Below are 27184 nucleotides of genomic sequence, written 5' to 3'. Positions count from 1 at the left end.
ACTAGTGAGTTACAGCACCAGTGGCTTCCAGAGACCTTGACTGAAACTGAGGAAGCATGTCCCTAAAGTCAAGTTCCGGAGCAGCCGCTTGATTTCTCAACCTCATAACTGTGGCAGAGGTGTCAGTTCCTCTAGAAGCCAGGTTGGGTGGTACAGTTCTGAGAGTCATTACTGCCAAGTTCACTCTAGATACCCTTCCTTCCTCCATCCCTTCCAATGATTGGTAAGCCCTTAATCCCTTTCTATTTATCATATCTAGAGTAGTTTCTCTTATCAGCACATGAACCCTAACTAATGCACTTCATCAAGAAAGTTCAAGAAAAAAAAAAAAAAAAAAAAGGAATTTCCAATATGAAGTATTAACAGTAACAAAGCAGAAGGGCTAGACACTGACCATTAACCTGATACTTACCTGTCATTTACAACAGATTTCTTAGCACAAGCATAAAAACTAAATATTTAACACTTTAAGGAGTTGATTTTTAGCTTTTATAACACAAAAAGGGGTGGTGAAGAAGGGAAAAGTATAGAGGCGTGAAGAGGAATGAAAACCAGAGTTTCTGTTACCTGGAGTCTCGTATTCATTTCCAAGAAATAAAAATTCTTTTTTGAGTCCACAAGGAATTCTACGGTTCCAGCAGAAGAATAATTTACTGCTTTGGCAAGGGCTACAGCTTGTTCTCCCATTGCTCTTCGAGTCTCAGAATCCAGAAAAAGGCTGCAAATAAGAAAGAGTAATTTCCTTCATTTTGAACAAAAATTAAGTAACCTTTTGTGTGCATTACATAAAAATTTTCTTAACGTTTACTCAGATATGATCATCTGTATCAACTTAAGATTTCATATTATATGCTTTACATATGCTTATAATGTATGCTTATTGTGTTATTAAGCATAACATATTTAAATAAATCAACTTAATATTTTTATAAAACATTTGAACTTTCCACACTACACTACAACTTCAATCAATCTATAAAATATACAGTTACTTTAGCACAAGTAGTTGTTTTCTATGAGTAAAATTTAACATATGTATTCATTTCTCCAAGTAAGACTGGAAGTCGTGCCCTATGGAGAAAACGTGTATTAGGTGAGCTTCCTTCAGGCAAGCATTATAGCACTGCTGGCCAAGACGGTGAGTTCAATGTTAATGAATCAATAGTATATATTAAAATAAGGTGTCTTTCAACAGAAACACATACAAAACAAGGTTATGTATTGATCGGTTGATGAAAATGCTCTGACCAGAGGCTCACAGAAACTTAATTCTGTATCTCCCCTGGGAGCAATGTTTCAGTATTTATTAATTCACAGTGACTTTATAAAACATAACTACCACAGGACTTCCCTGGTGGTGCAGTGGTTAAGAATCCGCCTGCCAGTGCAGGGGACACAATTTCAAGCTCTGGTCCAGGAAGATCCCACGTGCCGCAGAGCAACTAAACCCATGTGCCGCAACTACTGAGCCTGCGCTCTAGAGCCCGCGAGCCGCAACTACTGAGCCCACGTGCCACAACTACTGAAGTCCTCATGCCTAGAGCCTGTGCTCCGCAACAAGAGAAGCCACCACAATGAGAAGCCCGTGCACTGCAACAAAGAGTGGCCCCTGCTCGCCACAACTAGAGAAAGCCCGCACGCAGCAACGAAGACCCAACACAGCCAAAAATAAATTAATTAATTAAAAAAAAAAACATAACTACCACAAATAACAAGAATCCACTGTACATCTAATAAATCCTCAAAACTTTTATTTCACAATAAAAAAGCACCTTCCAGCAGGCAAGTAAAGGGTTTCAATGAACCCTGAAAAGAATATTATCAAATCATTTCTGCATTTTCACATATTTTGCTTCTATGCAAAAAAGGCTCTGAGAAATAAAACACTGACTACTTTTCTATTTGTGGATTAAAATTATTCTCAAATGTGTAAGATTTAGATGACATTTCATGAACTTTTTATTATGGAAGAGTATAATGAACTTGCACATACCTGCTTCCCATATGTAACAATTATTACTACATAGCTGTTCTTGTTTTGTCTATGCTGCATGCCCACTTTTCTACCAGCCCCACCCCCCCCCTTTTTTTTTTTTGGCTGTGCCACGCAGCTTATGGGATCTCAGTTCCCTGACCGAGGACTGAACCCAGGCCACAGCAGTGAAAGCCCAGAATCCTAACCACTAGGCCATCAGGGAACTTCTCCATTTTTTTTTTTTTTTAAACAAATCCCAAATTAGGTATCGCTTCTTCCATAAAAAAAACTTCCATATCTGTTTCTATAAGTACTCTTTTATAACATAATCACACTTTTAAAAATTAACAAGAGCTCCTTAATAGCTTTAATATCCAGTTAGTATTCAAATTTCCTGGATTATCTCATAAATATCTTTTTAGAGCTAATATCTTTGAATCAGGATCCAAATAAGACCTAACCACTGCATTTGACTGGTTTTTACATCTTTATGATTCTTTTAACTTGTAATGCCCTCTTCTTTTTTTTTTAAGCCAAGGATCTGGTCATTTTCCTGTCTCGTTCCTCTACGTGCAATGTCCACAAGGTCTTTTAACATCCATATTACATTTCTATTTCTTGTAAACTGCTGATTAGATCTAGAGCCTTGAATAGATTCAGGTTTGACTGGCTGAGGGTGAGGCAAGGATACTTCACAGATGGGAAGTGTACTTCATACTGTCTCCCTGTCGATGACATTAGGATTCATCATTGGATTCGGATGTTATGAATCTTATCTACCTATTATAAATAACAGTTCTGCATTAACCTAACAAATACAGGCATAGATGACATTTCAACAATAATGGCTGACAAAATTAATGCAACCAAAAAGAAAAAAAAAGGAAATGCAACTAAAGATTAACATCGTAACATTTGGATAATCTCAAGCACAGGTGAGTAAAACTATTTTTGCCCTGTCTGGTCTTATTCTTTCCCTTGTCATAAACTCTGCTAGTGATACTCAGAGCTGCAAGCAAGCTCACCACTGCACTCAAAGCACAGAGGGAGATTCTTACTCCAGGAATCGAAAACTGCATATTCCATTTATTTTAATATTTCACAATACACAAATACATGTCAAGTCACTATTAACAATCGGTTCTAGTTTTTTTTCCTACTGCTTTAAGTTTTCCTTGGATTTTTCTCTAAATTAATAGATGAGATGTTCATATGAAAACTTACATTTCTAGAGAAAGAAAGGAAACAAATAAAAATCATGATTCAAGGTTCCCAGTCTGTGAAAGATTTCTATCCCAGGTAAGACTTGAGTGGATTTCGAATAAAAAGAGAAAGTTAATTATATTGGAAATGTTAAGACAAGAAGATAAGAAAACATAAGACTGCAAAAGTGGTGTGTCAGAGACTATTACTGTTCTACCATCATCCCCTGTCCCCTTTTTCCATTCAACTAGCTGGGCACACGGTTACTTCGGGAAAACAGACATATCCCAGACTCCCTAGAAAAGTACCTAACTTCGGATCACTGCCAAGTCAACAACACCGGCAGGTTCAAAGACTCTTCGTAAAGACATAGAACGTTCCTTTTGGTTCTCTTCTTCCATTCGTCTTACATCCTGGTTCTGGGCCAAGAGATAAAGGGCTACACCCCATGTAGGCCACAAAGGGCTGTTCTTCACAACATGGTGAAGGTGAGAAAGATTCTGACAGGTTCATGTTTTGGGGGAGGAAATCAGGGTATGAAGATGGACAAATGAAGGTTGAGATGCCCATTAGATATCAAAATGTAGGTGTTGAGCAGACTGTTGGATATTTAAATCTATAATTTGAGGGAGATATAGGATTTGATTTTTACCAATACTCCGTGATTTTAAAAATCCACTCATATTCAGACCTAATCTTTTCAGAAATCACACACGCACATTTTTTCAAGGCACACTGGCTATGCTGATTAAGCTACAATTGGTTATATTCCTTAATGTCTGGTTACTAAAAATACCAATGAACACTCAACTGGGGATTTTTAAGAAGTAAGAGGAAACCAGAATATATATAAATACCAACCTAGTGTCAAAGTAGGAACAAAGCTCCATGAAATTGCTACACCAAACACATGACAGGTGGCTTGGAGAAGTGCCCAAAGTAGTTCTGATGAATCAAGGAATCTCTAAGAACCATGCCCCAAAAGCCTCTTCATGGTAGGATAAACTCGGGAAATTCAGGATCAACTTTATGAAACTTTTGCCAACCGGAGAGCCTAGAAGGTAGGTATCCCAGAAATTCCACGTGCTCAGACACACCAACAGGGTCTAGGCTACCTAGAAGACTATGGGAGTCAGAGTGGGTTATCACCCCACTTTTTCCTCTAATAAAACCCCAACTTCTTGTTCAAGTATTCTCTCACTTTCATTCACTGAAGTACTGAGAAAGATCAAGTGGCAAATTCTTAATTATAAAAATATACATTAAGACCACTTCAAACGAAAAACCTTCTACACAGCCAAGGAAACTATCAACAAAATGAAAAGGTAACCTACTGAATAGAAGAAAATATTTGCAAATCATATGTCTGATAAGGGGTTAGTACTCAATATACATAAAGAATTCATACAACCCAATAACAGGAAAGAAATCTGATTCTAAAATGGGCAAAAAATCTAAAAAGACACTTTTCCAAAGAAAACACACAGATCGCCAACAGGTACATGAAAAGGTGCTCAACATCACTGATCATCAGGGAAATGTACATCAAAACCAAAATGAGATATCACCTCACACCTGCTAGGATGGCTATTATCAGAAAGACAAGAAATAACAAGTGTTGGCAAGGATGTGAAGAAAAGGGAACCCTTGTGCACTGTTGGTAGGAATGTAAATTGGTGCAGCCATTATGGAAAACAGTATGGAAGTTACTTTAAAAGTTAAAAACAGAACTACCATACGATCCAGCAATTCCACTTCTGGGTATTTATCCGAAGAAAACAAAAACACAAACTTGAAAAGAAACATGCACCCCTATGTTCACTGCAGCATTATTTACAATAGCCAAGACATGGAAACAACCTAAGTGTCCACTGATGTATGGATGAAGAAATGTGGTATATATATATGTATGTATATTATATATATGTATATATATACACACACACACACATACACACATGCAGTGGAATATTATTCAACCATAAAAAAGAATGAAATCTTGGGAATTCCCTGGCAGGCCAGTGGTTAGGACTCCGTGCTTTCACTGCCAAGCGTGCAGGTTCGATCCCTGGTCAAGGAACTAAGATCCTACAAGCTGCACAGCCAAAAAAAAAAAAAACCCAAAAAACAAAAAAAGGAATGAAATCTCGCCATTTGTGACAACATGGATGGACTTTGAGGGCATTATGCTAACTGAAATAAGTCAGACAGAGAAAGACAAACACTGTATGATCTCACTTATACGTGGAATCTTTAAAAAAAAAAAAAAAAAAAAAAAAACAAGCTCATAGATGCAGAAATCAGATTGACGGTTGAGGGGGAGGGGGACATAAACGGTACAAACTTCCAATTACAAATAAGTCGTGGAGATGTAATGTACAGCATGGTGACTATAGATGATAATACTGTATTGCTTATTTGACAGTTGCTAAGAGAGTAGATCTTAAAAGCTCTCATTACAAAAAAAAAATTCTATAACTATATACGGTGATGGATGTTCATTAGACTTCCTATGGTGATTTCACAATATATACAAATATCGAATTGTTATACTGTAAACCTTAAACGAATGTAGTTGACCCCTGAACAACACAGGTTTGAACTGTGAGGATCCACTTACACTTTTCAATACTAAATATCACAGGACTACAAGATCCAAGGTCAGTTGACTGCAGATGCAGAGGAACCACATATACAGAGGGCCTCCTTCAAAAGCTACATGTGGATTTTCAATTGCATGGAGGGTCGGCACCCTTAACAACTGTGCTGTTCAAGAGATAATTATGTGCCAATTACACCTCCATGAGGAAAATTTTTAATATATACACACTAATAGATTCTACTATTACTAGTAAAGCAATTTTAGCTAATAAAATGGGAAAGAAATATATGAAATACATAAAAATCAGACTACTATAAAGTTTCCTTGGGAGAAGCTCTTACCTTGGTGCTTCCTCTACCACCTTCTGATTTCTTCGCTGAATTGAGCACTCTCTTTCATTGAGCCACAAGGCATTCCCATGTTTATCACCTAAAACCTGAAAGAGCAATAATACCACTTGAAAAATTACAGAGCCATCTCCATGGCATATGTGCCCAATTAACATTCTTTCCATGCAACACCCCTCCAACCTCATAAAACATATATGTACCTCTCAAATACAGTCTTCTTTTGGTTGACATTAGTGGAGGAAAATTTTATATTTACCACTCCAAAACTCAACTGAACATTTTCATTAAAGACTTGAGGAAAAAATTCTCATCTTACATTTCCAATACACTGGGTAAAATATCAGAATCAATTGTACCAATTTTGCGAGGGACAATGAGTATCAATAAAGAGAATATATTCTAGATTTCGGTGGCACGTAGGAGAGCCACAAGTATTATTACAAACATCTGTTTGTTGTTAATATTATCATGTCTGTTGATCAGGAAATGCTATTTCACTTGCAACCAGTATGTAGTCTGTTACTTATATATGGATATTTTTACTGTGCTTTATTTTTGTTATAAGAAACTGGTAAAAGGTCTGGGGTTAATATATAACATTATGCTTTTTCCCACTTGTAATAATGGGAAATAAACTGGAGTTTTTAATTTTAATAAAAATATATCCCAAATACTGAATGGGACATACTTTTACTTTAAAAAAATAAAATAAAAATCACTGTTAATCTGAAATTCAAATTTAACATATATCTTTTTAGCTAGATCTGGGAACAGTAAAACATGCTCTTTATTAATGTTTTTGCATAGAATATTTGATCTTCAGAAACAGATTAATCTATTTTCATGATTAAGGAGTAGATGCATATTATTGAATGCATATATTTAAGTTCACGGAGGTAAAAGCTCTTCTAGAAGCCAAAAACAAGGCACTAATTTAAGCTGCAAACAGCTATGCCACCTCTCTGGGCAAGTCACTGTTTTCCCATGCATTATAAATAGTAGATAATATCATCTTAATATTTTATATGGCTGCTGAAAACATCAAATCAAAAGAGATCATGGTTTAACAAGTATAATAAACTATAAAATGAACAGTTAATAAATGACTGCAAGGTTAATTTTTAGGAATAAAACCTACCTAAACCTCAAGAATGCTTCCAAACAAAGGAAAACATTACAGTAATGAAATGCCAGTAAGTTGGAATTTTATTTCTAAGACTCAAAGGTGACTGCATGAAGTACATCTAGAACTATTTTTAAACGTTAAATTTATTCTACCTTCTTTTTTATTCTAATTGACGTGGAAGTGAAAGTAGACTTAGTCTCCAAGAAATAAAGCCACAATAACCAAGAATTCTTCGAAACATTTTCAACTGTAAAATATTAGATTCAAATATACACAGAATCAAGCTTGTTTTTCCCTGAAGTCTGTGTAACTGTGCTGCGCAGCTTGTGGGATCTTAGTTCCCAGACCAGGGATTGAACCCAGGCCATGGCAGTGAAAGCGCCAAGTCCTAACCACTGGACAACCAGGGAATTCTATTAATCAAATGAAGAGACAAAGTAACCAGAAAACATTATAAATAAAAAGTGCTTGTAAGGGAAGTTAATACTTAAACACATCATGAGTTTTTTAAACTTTTACTATAGCCCTTTACAGATATGCACGTACTGAATATGGAAAGATCTCCCAGATATATTGCTTACTGAAAAAGCTGTATCATAATAGACTGCTCCACATAATGGCAAGCCCTTTAACATCCATGGATCCAGCCCATAAAATGCCATCAGTGCCCTGGTTTAAACCACACAGAGCTGTGCCATTCCTATTGCCAGTACACAGTTTCAGCACGAGAAAGAACACAGTATGTGATAGCTCGTGTGAAAAACAATAGTTGATATACATGTATATACTTCACAGACTATGGCAGGATATTCAAAAAACAGTAACAGTGCCTGCTTCTAGGGATAGAAACCAGGGGACTTGGAGACAAGGGTGAAAGAAGGCTTACTTTTCATTGAATACCCTTCATCATGTGCACAAATTATTTAACATTAATTAATTAAAACTGAAGAAAATAAGTAAAAAACCTTCCAAGTGTAGATCAGATATGGGAAACATCTGTGTTGCCTATTTAAGTTACTGGGAGATATTTTCACCTAAGTTTAAAAATATCGGCTAGAATATACACCATGGTTAATTAAAATAAACTAAAAGCTTATGTAGAAATATAACTATTTAAAACAATTGAACAAACATTTACTGAGTATTAGTAATGTGAAGGACACTGCCTGGTTGCTAGGGACAACAAATGAATAAGATCCAGCCTCTGCCCTCAAGGACTTCTTCGTCTATGAGGAAAGTCTGATAGCTAAAGATAAAATGGCATAAGTGGTCTTCGAATAGCACAAATAAGTGCTAGATGGGGAATATAGAAAAGGGAAGGAAATTAATTTTGCCTCTAGGATCTTACAGGAAAGGTAGCCCAAATACCTCCCCTAAATTATAGACTTAAATATCCAACAGTCTACTCAACACCTACATTTTGATATCTAATGGGCATCTCCACCTTCATTGGTCCATCTTCATACCCTGATTTCCTCCCCCAAAACATGCACCTCTCACAGTCTTTCCCTTCTCAGTAAGACAGTCCCATTCTTACAATTCGCCAGGCCAAAAGCCTAAAACTATCTTTGATGCCTTATTTTTTTCTTATACATCACATCCGATCTTTAGAAAGTCTGGTCTACCTTCACAAAATATCCAGAATTCAATCACATCTCACCACCTCCACCACACGCTGGCCCAAGGTGCTACCCTCTCCCACTAGAATTATTACAAAACCCTCCAAAGGGATCTCTCAGCTTGAATTTCTGGGTTTCAATTGCTAAGAACCATTGAATACTGTGTGCCTCCCTTTTTCTACCTTGTTGAATAGGGGGTATTCATTGCAGTGTCATATCCTTTTCTCATCATTGTATTTTTGATAAGTGAGTGTCACACTGTCTTTAAATACAGAGATCTTCACATCACAAAAACTGCTCTTGAGAAACCATACACAAAAAGCCTCATCCATACCTGAACCAAGTTTGAATATGAGATTCTGGTTCTGGAAGGAAGGTAGGTATATTCTGCCTATGGAAGGGCATGATCATTGGGGGCCACAGAAAGGGTTGTGATAACTAGTATCCAAAAATAGCCCTGAATATAACAAACCATGGTATGCACACCCTTGCATAAGCACTTATGGCAATGATTCTAGGCTGGCCAAGTGACTTGCAAAATGCAACAAAAGTGATCCTGTGCCACCTAAACTTTAAAAGGCAGAATGGCTACTTCACATAGCTCTGATACTCAATATAGAAGTCTGGATATCTTGACAGAAATTCCACATGGAGAAGTCATGTGGAAATGCCCCAAGAATGAATAAAGAGAGAAAGAGAGAGGCCCAGCTGTCCCATGTCTTGGCTGACCTCATCTTCAAGTCAATCCTCCAAGGCACTAACATTGGATGTTCCAAACCAGTCAAGCCCCAACGTGACTACTGCCCCAGTGGACAGACACCTAGTGAGGCAAAAGATGTGTCCAGCCGAACCCAATCAACCCACAGAATAAGAAATAGTTAAATGTTGTGTAGTTTTTTTATTGTGGCAAAATATAGGTAAAATTTACCATTGTAACCATTTTTAAGTGTACAACTCAGTGGCATTAAATAAGTACATTCACATTGTTGTACAACCTTAAATGTTTCAAATCACTGCATTTTGGGATGGTTAATCACTCAGCAATAGATAACCAAAACACAAAAAATAAACAAGTGGATTTAAAAAGGACACTGGATACAAGATTAATACAAAAAATTCAACTGTTGCTACATATAAGCAACAATCAATAGGCAAATGAAATTTAGAAAATAACATTTATAATAGTGTCAAAACTTATCAGACATCCAGGAATAAATCTAATGAAAGATAGATAAAACCTCTACACTCAAAACTACAAAAAGATGCTGAGAGACATTAAAGATACAAATACATGAAGAGATATTCTAGTTCATGGCTTAGAAAACTCAATATTGTTAAGATGTTAATTCTCCCCAGAATAATCTCTAGATTCAATATGATCCAAATCCCATCTGATGTTGGGGGAGGGTGGGAGTGTAGGTAGAAGGTAGAGACAGATTGACAAGACAAAGTCTAAAGGTTACATGGAAACTCAAAGAATCTAAAAAAAGCCAACATCATCTGAAGAAAAACAATGAATTTAGAGCACTTACAGTACCAGATTTTTAGACTTACTACAAAACCAAAACAAGACAGTGACCAAATGTCACTTAATTTACAGCAAATGTACACCACAATAAATGATGCTGGAAAAATTGGGTATGAGAATGTAAGAAAATTTACTTTGACTCCATCTCACACCAAACAAACAAACAAAAAATTCAAAGAGAGTAACAGGCCTAAATACCAAACCTAAAACAATAAAGCTCCTAACTTGGGTATGCAAATTGGACTTAAACTGGACTTCAACAAAATTGAGAACTTCTATTCCTTGAAAGACATTATTAATAAAGTGAATAGGTAAGTCGCAGATGGGGGGAAGATATGCTGTGTGTGTGTGTGTGTGTGTGTGTGTGTGTGTGTGTGTGTGTGTGTGTGTGTGTGTGTGTGTGTGTGGTGAAGGACTCATAATCAAAATAGATATAGAACCCTGAACACTCAATAATTCTAAAAAATCTAATTTGAAAAAGGGGGGCAAGGGTGAGACTTGAGCAGTCGCTTCACAAAATAAGATATCCAGTTTTGGTCAATCAACTTATAGAAACATGCTCAGCATCAATATTCATCAGGGAAATGCAAATTAAAACAGAGATACTATTACATGTCCAATAAAATGGCTAAACATTAAAAAACTGAGAACACCAAATGTTGGAAAAGATGGCTGAACTGGAAACATTCATATATCATGGGCAGGAGTATATGTTATTGATAGAACAACCACAGTATCTATTAGAAATAAACATAACCTGACCATGTAATCCAACAATCCCTCTCCTCAGTATATGCGAAAGTATGTATGTTCATAAAAAGACATAGCAGTTTATTCATAATATCAAAAAAATGGAAACAACCTAAAGGTTCACCATCAGAAAAATGGATAAATTGCAGGTTATTCAAATAATGGAACACCACAGAGCAATTTTTGAGCGAATGATAATGCACAGCCTCATGAACCTCAGATACGATGTTGTGTGAAAGAAGACAACACAAGCAAGTATGTATCGTATGATTCCATTTACATGCAGTTTAAGAACAAACAAAAACAATCTATGGTATTAGATGTCAGAACAGCAGTTAATTTTGGTGGCCAAGGAGAAGGACTGACTGGTGGTATGAAAGAATCTTCTGATATAACAGAAATGATCCACATACAGATCTGGATGGTTGTTACACAGTTACATATGTGTATAAATAAATTTTTATTAAACTGTACGCTTAGGTGGACTTCACTGTATATGTGATATTTCAATTTAGAATATCTAAAAACAAAAACTAACAAACAAAACAAAATCTGCTAGCCTCAGAAAGAAATACATTATGTTCAATGTTTTAGAAATATAAATGGATTATATGTTTGCAATTTGTTTTTTCCACTCTGGAAGATTTGAGGATCTACATGAAGATTTCCTAACTAAAAATAATATCTATGTAAAGTGATAATTAAACTTAGAAAACACAATGACAAAATCTAAGACTTTGTTTTATTATGCCCCATCAGAAGTCACAAGGGCAGCAAATAACCTTTTATTTAATTTTCTGGAACTCTATCCACACAAAATTAAGAAAAAAATAATAATACTTTCATTTCAATATGATTTCTAATCTGATATTTATATTTTATCAATTTCAATTGTTACATATCAATTCATAGCCAAAATGTGTAAAATTAGCAAAAGGCATTTCTGACAGAAAAATGAAAATTTCGGTAGACTTTCCTTCTTCATCTGTGTTTTACTTCAGAAAAAAACATTTTCTTTTGCTGAAAGCCACACCTCCACAACCACTTTAACAGATGGATTACAATCTTAATCTGAGTAGAAGAAATGATTTATTCATCTCTATCCAATAGCAGAACGCCTGTCACAATAAGCCACACAGACATCTGTGAACCGAAATGATACAAGAGTCCAGGTCAGGCACTTTTCTTTTAAAAATGCCCCAAAGTGGCCCAGTAACAGAAGGGGACTGAGTGCGCCTCTAGGTAGAATATATTCGGCCTGGAAGGACATCTTGTGACTATTGCTTTCTGGAGCTGGGCTTCTGTATCATTCCCCATCCAATCAACATTCTGGCACTTTAAAGAAAGGATACCAGACTCCAAAGGGAGGCGATCACCTTATGTACATTCTCTATTTCACACTTATTGGAACATACCAGAGCTTTCACAATCACTCTAAATGTAAGAAAGGATGTGTTTCTAATAGGAGTAAGCAATATTATTTTAAAGTTATAATAATTCAAAAGCATCTTAAAATGTACCAACCTGGACTTCTATATGACGAGGGTTATCAATAAATTTTTCTATTAGTAGCCTATCATCACCAAAACTAGAAGCAGCTTCTTGAGATGAAAATCTAAAACCATCCCTGTAAAGAAAAACGGAACAGTCAAACAAACACAAAACAAATACAGCCCTCGATATAAAAGAAAACTAATTAAAGGTTTATTTGTGCTTACTTCTGAACAAAGCAGAGAAAAATTCACTTAATATACAAATAACTCAATTAATTTTGGTTGAACAACTCTTCTACTCACTAGCTCTGTGACTCTGGGTGAATGCTTTAATTTCCCTGATCCTAGATTTTTATAGAAACAGGAACACCAATACTTACTTCACCAACTGTTAAAAATGAGGTATTTTTAATAAACCATACAAATCATATAAAATTTCATTTCTTTGACCTTACTATACCTTAATTCCACTAATAAAAATATATAAAAATGCATATCCATTTGACTCAGAAGTCAGAAGATGCACACAAAAATGTAAAGGACCTAGACAACTGTACAACTGGGGCAAAGCCATAGCAAATATACTCAGTAAGAATACAAAAGGAGGGTCCTCAAGAAGACTCCCTGATATTTTAAATACACAACTTTAAAAACAATGACCTCCCACACATCCATACAGATCATCACAATTTTATCTTCTTTAAAATTGTTCAAAAATAATAATTTAAAAAGTTCAATTTTTTTAAATAAAAATATGAATTTAATTATTGCTTTGTATATTTTATTTCCAAACTATAACTTAAACATTATCATTATTAAAATATGCTTACTAAAGTCATACACTTTGAAATGAGTTCACTCAGTCTATTAAAAACTCAAACTTGCTTACCTAACACTAACTAGGGTATATGTTATATTCCATTCATTGATATACTCAAGAGTATAAAATTTAATTCCTTTTATATGTAATTAATAGTTTCTTAATCTTCAGATCAAATACCTGTATTTAATGTTTAACATTAAAATTCTTTTAATCCTTTCATTTGCAAACACTCCATCTGGCAATATTAGAAATAACTATCTCATTTGTTTGTGTGCTTGGAAAATACAACATTGCAAGTAAACACAGACTAGAAGAATAAATTTGAAAACATATTGCAAAAATTTCTATTTCTCAGCATTCTCAGAGAAAAGGTATCACGTTTTCTTAGTCCTCCATTACTCCCTTGATTTTAGGGAATTGAGTTCAGATCTCAGACTACAAACCTCGAAGAAACGAAAGCACAATGAACCATTGTTTTCAATACCATATAACCAACTTTTTATTAGGTGGGATACAATGATTCACAAGGAAAAAACATAGTACTTTACAGGTTGTCTCTGCTCTAATGATTTTAAAGTTTTCATTTTGCATTTAAATCAAAAATACCAAAAATTTAAAAAATCAAAGTCACCCAAATAAATTATCAGGTTTGAAAGCATTACCAACATGTTTTGGAGCTCATGGAAAACTGCATTTAGGTCATTTGTAGCACTCAGTAATACATTCATTCAATAAATACTTACTACTCATGAAACTATGTGCCTGGTGCATATATATATGTGATGGAAATACAAAATTAAAACAGAAACTGCCCTCACAACACCTAAAGTCTAGTGGGGTTACTCCAAAATGTAGACATGATCAATCTTCCATTTATGCCATAACATTTCATTTAAATTGGGATAAGGCAGCAATTCCACTACTGGCATACACCCTGAGAAAACCGTAATTCAAAAAGAGTCATGTACCACAATGTTCACTGCAGCTCTATTTACAATAGCCAGGACATGGAAGCAACCTAAGTGTCCATCGACAGATGAATGGATAAAGAAGACGTGGCACATATATATACAATGGAATATTACTCAGCCATAAAAAGAAACGAAAAAAACAAATACCATATGCTAACACATATATATGGAATCTAAAAAAAAAAAAAAATGGTTCTGAAGAATCTAGGGGTAGGACAGGAATAAAGATGCAAACGTAGAGAATGGACTTGAGGACACGGGGAGGGGGAAGGGTAAACTGGGACGAAGTGAGAGAGTGGCATGGACATATATACACTACCAAATGTAAAATCGATAGCTAGTGGGAAGCAGCCGCATGGCACAGGGAGATCAGCTCGGTGCTTTGTGTCCACCTAGAGGGGTGGGATAGGGAGGGTGGGAGGGAGACGCAAGAGGGAGGGGATATGGGGATGTATGTATATGTATAGCTGATTCACTTTGTTATACAGCAGAAACTAACAAACCATTGTAAAGCAATTATACTCTAAAAATAAATAAATAAATAAATAAATAAATAAATAGGGATAAGGAAAAGAAAGCCAGAGATTATTATGAAAATATCTGAGTCTACTTTCAACAACCTCCATGACTCTTACCCTAATTTATTATACAATACAACAAACACTATACTTTTTTAAATCTTTCAGATGTTCTAAATACTCTAAGATAAGTATAGATGCTATTTCCCTGAAGATGTTACAAGAGGGACACACTCCTTAAGATACAAGAATAAAGCAAAATTATAAAGCAGAAACTAACACACCATTGTAAAGCAATTATACTCCAAAATAGAGATGTTTAAAAAAAAAAAAAAAAGAATAAAGCAATTAATGGCTACTAAGTTTTCCATCTGAAGAATGTTAAAATTTTTGTGGATTATGCACAAAAATTTCCTCCTCGAGGGAGGAAGGAGTAAATGCAGTGCAGCACGATATTAACAGTTGGTGACACCAGAAGACAAATATCTGGGCGTTTTCTGGACTGTTCTCTCAATTTTTCCAAAGTTTTGATTTTTTCCAAATTAACAGAGGATAGAGAGCAAATTTCTTAAATGAGGGTCCTGTATCATTATATCAAATAATGTTATACTTTTGTTAATTTCAACAAAGTTTTAGAGATGGCTTATTTATCAAGTTGAAAAGAGTAATTTTAGGTAGAAAATTGTTTATGTATGTATTTTTACTAATTATATGAAAATATTTTGAAACAATGTGACATTTACTGACCAAGAAAGGGTTAACTTATTTACCAAAGATGCCCAATATATGAATAGATACAGCGATTTCCGAAAACACTGAATTCTAAATTAAAAATCCATTGGTTAAAAGCAGCATAGCAAATCTCATTGCCAAGAAACTGAAGAGTAACCCTACCGTAAAAGAATATGTTACTGAGAGTAGCCCTGGAGAAATGACTGATAAATATGAGATCCTAAGAACAATAATGAAAAATAAGTGCTAAGGCTTTCAGGGAAATGGCTATGTAAGTGCCATATAAAAGGGGATAACACTGATAAAAAAAAATTAGAGTTCACAAAATACACATCTCTTATAAAACCGTTAAGTAGTGTTTAACATCTTTATTACCTCATTCTTTACTATAAATAGACTGTAGCAGACTGTCTTTTCCAAACATGGCCACAACAGCATCTCCCATTCCATATGCTCTTCTAAGAAACTTGCCACTCCTTCACAAGGAACTGAAGTCTAATGCCCCTCCCCTTGAATTCAGGTAGAATTTGTGCTCACTGGTAATCAACAAAATATGGTGAAGGCAAGCTGTGTGACTTCTGAGACTGGATCATGAAAAGTGATACAGCTTCCACTTGGATTTGAAACAAATACTCTTGGATCCCCGGGTCACTATGTAAGAAGTCTAAAGTCACCATCCCGTGAGGAAGCCCAACCAACCCATGGAGACATCCACTAACTCACAGGGGTTACAAATAAAGCACAAGAGATAGCTTCAACACCTGAACTTCAAAAGTCAAATAAGACGAATTATGTGGTAAAAATGGGGCTAAGTATGCCTCCTACCCTTATGCCTGCTTCCACCCACACACAACAACTAGCCAGCCGAACTTCAAACATTTCACATAGTCAACCAATGCTCTGCAAGTCTCCACTATCAAAAGGAACCACGCCAGGCAGAGTTCCAGAGAGAGGTTAAGAAGCAGACCATTCTTCAATTAAGCATTCTTCAATCCTGAAGATAAACGCCTTCACTCTGACCTTAACGTCTCGGCATTTCCCAAGAAATTTTCAAGTAAATTAGTGTTGCAGCATATCCATTTAATTCTTATAAAATCAACACTAAGGCCAAAGAGAGAATAAGAGCAAACAAATAAGATAACTTAAACAGGGCCTGCAAGTCATCCTCAAGTACTCAAACCCTATATCCAATCACTCAGAAAATCCTGTTGCCTCTACTTTCAGAATTAAACTCTTTCTTACCACTTCCACCATTACACTGGTGGAAGCCACCATCACCATTATTTTGCGTGGATTATTTCAACAGCCTCCCAACTGGTTTCCCTGATTCCAGAGTTCATGATTCTGCCCCCTGTTAAGTCTATTGCCAAGAGAGTAACCAGAGTGATCCTTTTAAAACTTAAGTCACAAAATCTTGACAATTGGTAAATCTGGATGATACGTATATAGAAGTTCATTGTATTCTTCTACATCTTTGTACATTTGAAAATTTTTATAATTCAAAACATGTAAATAATGTTAGGAGTTTGTTGAAGTTCCATGATTGTGACTTCTCTACTGAAACCCTCCAGTAGCCCCCCCATCTCAGTAAGAATGGCCTACAAGGTCCTAGACAATCGGCTCCCCATCTCCTTCTACTCCTCCCCCTGCCCCCACCAGCTGGCCAGCCCTGGATCTCTCCAGACACGCTACTGCGTCACTGCCTCCACACTTGCTCTTCCCTTGCCTGGATCCGAATCCCCGCACTCTTCCCTCCTCGCTCAAATGTGCCTTCTCAGTGAGGACAGCCCTGACAATCCTGTTTAGAATGGGAATTCCCTCCAGCACTCCCCTTGTCTCTTCCTTTCCTCCTTTACTTTTCTTATACTGCTATCACCTTCCACAATAGGATATGATTTACTTTGATCTTGTTCATTGTTTGTCTCTTCCTACCAGAATGGGTTTCTGAACCTTGTTTATGTCGTGGATGCCTTTGGCAGTATCATGCAGCATAGGAACCTCTTGTCAAAATAAGGTTCAAAGTGATTTAAAATGTAGAAAAGAATATGCATAGGATTGCATAAGAAACAAATTATATTGAAATACAGGTATCAAAATGTTTTTTAAAAACAAATTTGGGATATCATGCACTTGGTTCTTTATTCGTTAATAAGCTCCAACAACAAGTCTCACAATCACTGTAACTTAGAGATACCTGTAACAATGTAATGTGATAATATAAGGGATCTCCTAAAGGGTGAAAAGTCCCACAGATACTACTACTATTGTAGCTTGTCTATATTGGAGGAAACACTAAATTCCAGTTAGAGGCTAGTGAAAGAAATGTGTACTTTTTTTCCTTATCCAGGTGCACGAACGTCCCTGAACTTTATGGGTCTGTGAATTCAAAGGTTAAGAACTCCTGATCCAGTTATATACTGGATATAGAGGAACAGAGAGAGAGAACTGCATAGAGGAGCGGATTATTTTGTCTGTTTCTGTTCATTGCAATATTCCTGGAACCTTACTAAAACACTGCCTGTCACACAGGAGGCTCTCAGTATCAAATATCTCAATAACAAGTATCACCAATCCATGCAATGAGTTTATTTATGCTGGGTAAGTGTAAGATGGGAGAGGAGAATCTGACGTTACCTCAGTCAGTATCTGGTATCAGTGCCACACTGAACGTGAGAGTGGGGCTGAAAGGTCTGTACTGGGCACATATTATCACCCCACCTCTAACACACAACCAAAGAAACAATGGTGTCCTGAGACAACTGTCTTCTAGAGTTAAAACTATCTGTACAAGTCTGCAGTGCAGTGTCTTCCCCTCAGATTTTAAAGGGTAATATATTGCCTCTAAGAGAGTTTTACCTTGTATGTTCACTTTAGAACCTAATTTCTGAATTAGATTTGTACTGGATGACTTTCACACCAACTCCAGATTTCTCTCTTTCAGAGATTTCAGGGAATAGGAAGAAAGGGAAAAGAAAGGGAGAAAACAGAACTAACCATTTGGAAGATCAAATTACTTTTGGGCAGAGAAAGGGCAGGAAAGGCAACATTAACGATAATAATTCAGTGATTTTTTAAATTCCCCTCCTTCAAAAAATGACATAAATCTCTCTTGCTGCCAAACCTTGAAGTATGTGATACAAATCTGAATAGAGTCCCTTGAAACCTGCTTGTACTAGGCAGTTGTTCAAAAAAATTATTTTCTAATCCCCATGATGTTATCAATACATTAGGTTTTTAAATTTTTGTTTTAAAAGTTTCTTTTGATTTCTGAAACTACTACTAAGAAAGTGTTCTAAATTCATAACAGAGTGCACGGCATATAAAGGACATACAATAATTTCAAGTTCAAAATGAAATATATTTCACACTATAAAGTTATAATAGTAGTTCACTATTTTTATAGACAAAGGGAAGCAAATGCATACTAATACATAAACAGATAAAATTATGACTGCTTTCAAATATATACGGTTCAAATCTTTGATCACATTCAGAATTACATAGCCAAACGTCAGTAATTTTTGCCTAGAAGACAAAATCATGACTATAATTTTTAAAAATACACTGTAAAAAAAAAGATAATCCTTTATTAATGTTTAAGAAGGTAAAAACCTTTTGATAATAGGATAATCATCATCAAAATATAAATAAGAAACTTTTCTGCGTAATTTCAATTTTTCCCATCTAGAAGAGTAAAAATTAGATGATTATTACAACTATTCCATTATGCTTTGGTATCTGTTTACTTGTCAGTTTAATAAAACTCCAGTAACTGCAATTTTCATCAAAAGTGTATTTTGGACAGAATCTCACCTGGTCTCTTCATCATCCCAAGCGATTCGCATGCCTTTCCCACCACCACCTGCTGAGGCCTTGATCATGACAGGGTAGCCTAACAGCAGGGAAGAATTAGACAGAAGTTCAGACTTTGATCATTTGGATGCATGAACATGACAACTGACCACATGTTCGACAACACAGAAGACAATAACTAATTTATTTAAAAGTTCCTTTCTTTAGAGTCAGGAAAATAACATCAGTGTAATGATCTTACATATATTTTTTAAATGAGTGTGATCATATTAAAAGAAAAAGACTATCTGTATCAATAAATATAACATTTTCCCCAATAATTAAATAAAAAGCTAAGAAAACATAATTTGACAGTGGATTCCAAAAATGGAAATAGATACAGTGTTAATTAACCAAGGATATAAGAAACAACTTTTATAGCATTAAGGACACGCGCGCGCACACACACCCACAGGCACACACGCATTCTTTTGATCCCCCAAAACTGCCGTTTGCATACATAACAAATTAAATTCCCTTTTTTTCAAAAGTAATGGTTTACAGGTACTTGAGGTATTTTCATCTGAAAAATCACAGGGAACGCCTGCAGCTTTTATCTGCAAGAACTGACATGACGGCTTTGGGAAAAATCAAGCCATGGCTGGTATATTATGACTGGAGCAGAAGATGCAGAGCTCGCTGGTATCAGTGGAGAAGCTACGGCACTACTCCACTCAGGCAACAGGCAATGAAATACCTAGACTTAGGGAATATTATGAAAATACAAAGTCAGGCCCAAAACAAAGGACAGTTCCAGCCAAAGTTTTATAAGAGAAAATTAATAAAATTGTTGTTAGTAACGAGGATTGCGTATTTAGAGTAGTTATTATAAAGTAAAATTTCTGACAGCATGAGTCATCTACAATGATTTATCAAGAAAAGCTGTGAAGTCTCTTTGTTTAGAGGTTCTCCGACAATACGGTGGAGATACTCATGTCTGAGACCACTTGTTTATGATCTTTTCTGAGGAAAGAAGAGGTCAGTAAGCCCTTAAAGGACTCTTCCTGGCCTGTGATGCTCTAATAGCACTACACTCTAGCTATAGGATCTTCCCGAAAAGGGAAGACAGGGCCAAATGTCACAGACCTTTGACCCCTAAACCACAAAACATCACTCTTAACTTCAACTTAGTTAAAATGGCACTTGCTTCCTAAGTGATTCATAAGTAATTAAATTTTTAAAATTCTGATGTTGGTTACATTTATGTGAGATAGACTTATGTGGGACAGCATTTTAAAAGCAATACTAAGTGCAGTAAGAACAAGAAAGATGAACATAGTATTTTCACACTGGGAGCCTTATAATCTAGGAAGAAAGAGGGAAAGTACCCAAATAATTCTCTCAATGGGAATTCAGAAAAGAATCACAGGAAGGTAAGAGAAAAGGGATTAAGAAGAGCATATTATAGATAGGGCCATTGATATAAGGCTATGAAGGATGAGCAGGATATGAACATGTTAGGCAGGAATAGCAGAAACAGAGGTGGGGGGAAGCACAGGACAGGTTTAAGAAAGGACTGAAACAATTTGAAGTACACAGAGTTATCTGCAGGATGGCAGAGGAAAAGAAAACTGAGAACATAAACTGGGAGCACATTACGCTACACACTCTTGTGTGCTACAGATCCTGCTTGAGAGTAATAAGAACGGTGTTTGTCTTGTTCAGTGCTGCAGCCTCACAATGAGTATCACATAAAGGAATTAGACTGAGATCAGTAAAGAAGAATTAGCTTGTTTTTGAGCAGTGAAGAAACAATATCTAAAAATTAGAAACCAGCATGCCTGAGAAATCCTTTTAAAAACAACTTAAGGTCTTTTTTATCCCCAAAAAACATGTCATCAATTCACCATCAAAAACTATTTATCCATGTGAACAGGAAACCACGAGAGGTATGATATCCACATCCCAAATCTCTACTATTTTCAGTTCCCACTGAGGATTAGGAAATTTGCAGTTATTCTGATTCCAGTATTAAGCTCATCTTAGTCATTTATTCATCTATGGACCTTGGACTATATAGGGATTTGTAAGGTTCAAAATAAGATTGGGAAATTGTCCTTGGTAACAAGGAACTAGGATGGCAAAACAAAACACATAAAATAATTTGTCAACGAGAAACTATTGTATGTTCAGAAAAGGTGAGAAATTGTCAGGCAACAGGGCAATATATAATAAGACAATTGCAATATGGTCCCTCCAAAGGAGGCAATGCAGCGTTAGACCTGTGAATACATATAACCCAGAAGAGAAGACTCCCTGACAAAAATTTAACAAGCCAAATATTAAACAACTGGGAGAGAGGGAGAAACTGGTAGAAGTTAGGGACATTACAGTCACGAACTCAATATACTTTTTGAGCTATAATTGAAAATAATATAATAGTAAGGTATTCTACTCAATTTCTTATGCCAAGTAAGTCATTAAATTTCAGACAGTACATATTTTTATGCTGTCACCATGCCATGGAGAAATGAGATCTAGCTATTTGGAAAGCAGGGAAAAGAATATTCCACACAGATGATATTAAATAATATCAAAAAGCCCAGTCTGTCATCCCTACTTTCTTATTGTGCCTGTGGCTCTAACTAGGGTAAGCCATGGGGTGCCAGGAACTGGACAAAAAAGGAAAAAAAAAAAGATTCAGTCAAAAGTTGACATGCCCAGAAAAATCAGAAATGATCAAGTTGATGGCTATTGCTTCCTCTCTTTTCCCAGCCTGGGTATGAAATATCCACTAATGTTCTCTCAAATTTTTTTTTTTAATCCATTGGAGGACTTACTCCTCTGTTCAACTTTTGTCTAGAACACATTTCTTTAATTTTATATTCTTCAGTTGACATATGTTTGAAACAGAACAACCTTCCTTATCATAACAAAACAAAATGCTTCAAGGTTTTAAAAGGAGACGAAACTCCTGGTATGATAAGATGGCTTAAAAAAAAAAAAAAAAAAAAACCCTCAGGTCCTAGTGCTGTTCACAGATATTTCCTCACCTTTACCATCCTCTCACTGAATGCCTACTCCCCATTACCTGACCTCCCCTCCCAGATCCAGAGATACATGCCCCACTCCTTCTAACACCCCAACTCCAACATGCACAAAGTCTCCATTCCTTATTTCCCTTCTGCATGATGCTTCCAAAAAGATATCTACTAAGAACTATGTGAGAAAAATGTTAATTTTTTTTTAAAAAAACAGAAACTTACTACCAAAGTACTAAAAGGTTTCTATTCCTACTTTTCTGTACTCAACCTTAAAGGAAGGGCAGGTTTAACTGCAGGACAAGATAACTTCTCTGGTTTCCTTTCCTCCCAGCAATCAGTATGTCTTACTTTCGACCATAAGCAGCAATCCTCTTTCTAACTCTACCATCAAATTTTCATTCATCAACTCAAAAATATTCACTGAATAAATACTTTGTGCCAAACACTGATCTGGCTCCAGGGGATACAAAGATGAACAATTCAGAAAATTATCTGCTCTTGTGGCACTTACTATATTTGGTATCTAGTAGAGAACTATATATAAATATACATGCACCTAAGTGTACGTGTGTGTGTGAAACACATTAAGTGGTGATAGCTGCTACAATAAAAACAACAGAGGGATGTGATTCAGAGTGATTAATGTTACTTTTCCCTGAAAAGGCTTCTCTGAGAAAACTGATATTTAAACTGAGACTTAAATTGACAAGCTAGAGCAAGTCCTCTGAAAAATCAATGAGGGCAGAATATTCCTGACAGAAGGAAGGAACAAGGTGGAAAGGTTATATAGGAGAGGACATTGACCTAATGTAGTCCTAATTTTTTAAGATCACTTTGGCTGCTCTGCAAGGTATGAAATGAAAAAGGGCGAAGATGGGAGAAAGGAGACTGATTAGGAAGCTTTGTGGTGGTCCAGGAGAGAGCGAGCTGTAAGCTGGACTTGGCTGTAGATACAGAGAGAGAGAGAGAGAAAGACAGAGACTTGGAAGGTTGTTTTACAGGTAGTCAGCATGACGTGTTGATAGTTAGGATATGGATGACAGAGGAATGAAGGAAGCCTCTAGGAGATTAGGTGCTTTCCCATTTAGTGACCGTTATGGATTCCAAGTCTAAAGAAACAATTTTTCTTCACCAACTAATAGCACCATGTTGAGCTACACAAGACGCACACACTACATAACCTCCCCCCCACCCAACCCCCTTCAAGCAAAACCTGCTCCTATACAGGGTGGCATAAACTGATAACTTAAAGGCTGATGAAATGACATCTTAATGATATAAAAATCATGAGTCATATAATAATCTTAGGTAGTTTTTTCACCTACAGTTTCTTGAATAAAAATTTCATAGAATATAATGACTGATGGAGAAGGAAAAGTAAAAAGAAGGGAAAAGTGAAATATTTCTTGGGAAATGTCCTAATTCATAATTTGGTAGCACTAACCAGAAATCTCTCACGGGTCAAACAGAAGGTGTGATTTTTTTTTTTTTTTTTTTTTTTGGTCTTCTTTTTAAAACAATTAGGGGACGTCCCTGGTGGCACAGTGGTTAAGAATACACCTGTCAATGCAGGGGACACGGGTTTGAGACCTGGTCCGGGAGGACCCCACATGCCGCGGAGCAACTAAGCCCGTGCGCCACAACTACTGAGCCTGTGCTCTAGAGCCTGCGAGCCATGACTACTGAGCCTGAGTGCCACAACTACTGAAGCTCGCACACCTAGAGCCCATGCTCCGCAACAAGAGAAGCCACCGCAATGAGAAGCCCGTGCAGCGCATTGAAGAGTAGCCCCCGCTCGCCGCAACTAGAGAAAGCCCGCGCACAGCAACAAAGACCCAGCGCAGCCAAAAATAAATAAATTATTTTTAAAAAACCATTAGGAAACACTTATACAAGGTCTTTATTTCCCTAAAGAAAAGGTTCAAAGCAAAAGGAAATAAAAGTTGTTTCAGAGAGTAAAACAGTCCTCTACATGGGCAGAACAGGCTCTCATAATGGAACGTCAGAAGAGAAAACCAAAAAATCAGGGGGGAAAAAGCCTAAGACAGACAGGAAGGAAATCCCCAGATGAAAATTATAAATACAAGTATTATGCATTATATCAATATTTGTTATATTCCTTTACTCTCCTTTAATGTAAAACAGTTCACTTACCTTTTGGGGTTGGGGGAGGGGGATTTTTGAAAAATCCAAGGTGGGACTTCCCTGGCAGCGCAGTGGTTAAGAATCCGCCTGCCAATACAGGCGACACGGGTTCGAGCCCTGGTCTGGGAAGATCCCACATGCCGCGGAGCAACTAAGCTCGTGCGCTACGACTACTGAGCCTGCGCTCTAGAGCCCGTGAGCCACAACTACTGAGCCCGCGTGCTGCAACTACTGAAGCCCACGTGCCTAGAGCCCGTGCGCCGCAACAAGAGAAGCCACCGCAATGAGAAGCCCGCGCACCACAATGAAGAGTAGTCCCCACTCGCCACAACTAGAGAAAGCCTGCACGTAGCAACGAAGACCCAATGCAGCCAAAAATAAATAAATAAATAAAATTTTTAAAGAAAGAAAAAGAAAAATCCAAGGTGGTTTTTGTATAGAGTGGTCCACAATTTGAATTTACCTGATTGTTTTCTCATTATTAGAGTCAGAATTTTTTTTTAAATTTAATACTACACAGCTGATGCTATACTCTCATTCTTAAATTACACAAGCAAAGAAAAAGAAAAGTCCATTTGTCCTTTTCCTCACAAAGTTAGGTTTGATTACTTGATTAAGATGGTGTCCATTAAATTTCCTCATGAAATAACATTTCCATTTGCAATTAACAAATGATCTGTAGACTGGAAACTTGGAAACTGTGACTATCCTATACTCAATATTTCAACCAATAGTAATAATAAACATTAATGATTCTTGCTTTAACTAATTTCTACATTGTTTGAAGTAAAATGAGTTTAAAAAATGAAGATACAGTTTTTTTGCCTTCCTCAGTATTGCTTCTCCAGTAGCTAAGAGTGCCTGAAGAATAGCATGCAAAATAATAATCACTAAGTAAACGTACTAATTAATTTCAGTAGTTGCAAATCATTTATTTTTACTGATGTGATATATTTCATGGTATAAGCATACTGAAGCATTATTCATTCTACTGTGAATGAACATTCAGATCTATACACACAATGCTCCCGTGAATATTTTTGCAGGTGTTGCTTGGAATACTGTGCAAGAGGTTCCTGGAGTGTATGTCTAGGAGTACAACTGCTGGATGGTATGCAACTCTTATGAAGTCTTTATTTTTAAAAAGTCCAATTTCTCCAATTTTATCTCCATTATCACTGTACTTATACAAACTACCAAATCTCTTCACAGGACTCCTATAGTAGCCTCCTAACAGAGCTCCCTACCAGTACAATTGGTCCCATCAAACTACAAAGAGGTCAGCAAAATTTCTTTTATATATATATATATATATATATATATATATATATATATATATATATATATATAAATAAAATAAATAAATATAGGATCACCTCTCTCTCCTGTCTAAAACGCTAAGGGTTTACATGGATGAATAAGCCATACATGTAAGAACCACAGATGTATAATGAAATAGAAACTATGAACTCACAGATAGGAAATATAGAAGGTAAAGAGAGATAGCCTAACATACACTTGTTGAATCAGAATACCAAAAAAAAGGTATGTTAGACTTGCCCTAAGAAAGCTTTAAAAAAAAAGCCTAAAAGGTATTAATCTGAACATCAATTAACTTATCTATCAAGCAAAATAAACTTGAACATCTTTTAAATAGAAATAAGAAAATCCAAACACAATATTTAACATTCACAATGTCTACAGTCCAATAAAAAATTAAGAGACATGTTTGGAGGCAAAATGTGATCCACACAGAAGGAAAATAGTCAACAGAAACAAACCCAGAAATGAAGAACCTTAAAACAGCTATTACAATCCTATTACAAATTACAGTCATTACAAACACTGTAAGCATGGGAACGGAGTTAAAGGAAAAACGATCATGATGAGGAGAGAAATAGAAAATATTTAGAAATTAAAAATGGAATATCCAGGTTTAAAAATAAAATGACTGAAAAGAAAAATGCAACAATGTATAGAAAGAATTATACCATGACCAAATGGGATTTATTCCAGGTATGCAAGGCTAGTTCCACGTTCAAAAACCAGTTAATCTACCTCATCAGTAGGTTAAAGAAGAAAAACTATATGACCATATCAGCAGATGCAGAAAAGGCATTTCACAAAATCCAACAGCCATTGAGTTCAGCAAACTAGGAATAGAAGGAAACTTCTTAGACTTCATAAAGAACATCTACGAAATACCTACAGCTAACCTCATTCTTAATGGTGAGAATCGAGATGCTTTCCCCCTAAGATCAGGAACAAGGTAAGGACGTCATTGCTTACCACTCCTATTCAGTATCTTACTACAGGACCTACCTTATGCAATAAGACAAGAAAAAGGTAAACAAATTGGGAAGAAAGAAATACAACTTCATTAGCAGGAAATAAAACTGTCTATGAAGAAAATCTCGAAGAATCAACAACGACCACCACCAAAAAAAATCTTCTAAAGCTAATGTGATTATAGCCAAGTTGCAGGATACAAGGTTAACGTACAAAAGTTAACT

General features: G+C 36.1%; 1 protein-coding gene across 5 annotated transcripts in view; it reads right to left on the bottom strand.

Moving 5' to 3' along the window:
• PCCA (propionyl-CoA carboxylase subunit alpha) overlaps positions 1-27184 on the bottom strand; it is a 373607-nt gene that overhangs the window by 226706 nt on the left and 119717 nt on the right. For all 5 annotated transcript variants that reach the window (XM_068526624.1, XM_068526626.1, XM_068526625.1 and 2 more), the window contains 4 exons: positions 19504-19582; positions 12678-12780; positions 6122-6216; positions 568-718 (listed from right to left, as the gene is read on the bottom strand). In XM_068526624.1, coding sequence (XP_068382725.1) covers positions 568-718; positions 6122-6216; positions 12678-12780; positions 19504-19582 — 428 coding nt within the window. The remainder of the gene's footprint in view (positions 1-567; positions 719-6121; positions 6217-12677; positions 12781-19503; positions 19583-27184) is intronic.

This window comes from Eschrichtius robustus, chromosome 18 (genome assembly GCF_028021215.1).
Source record: "Eschrichtius robustus isolate mEscRob2 chromosome 18, mEscRob2.pri, whole genome shotgun sequence".
Classification (NCBI taxonomy): domain Eukaryota; kingdom Metazoa; phylum Chordata; class Mammalia; order Artiodactyla; family Eschrichtiidae; genus Eschrichtius; species Eschrichtius robustus.
This window is presented reverse-complemented; position numbering and strand designations above follow the sequence as displayed.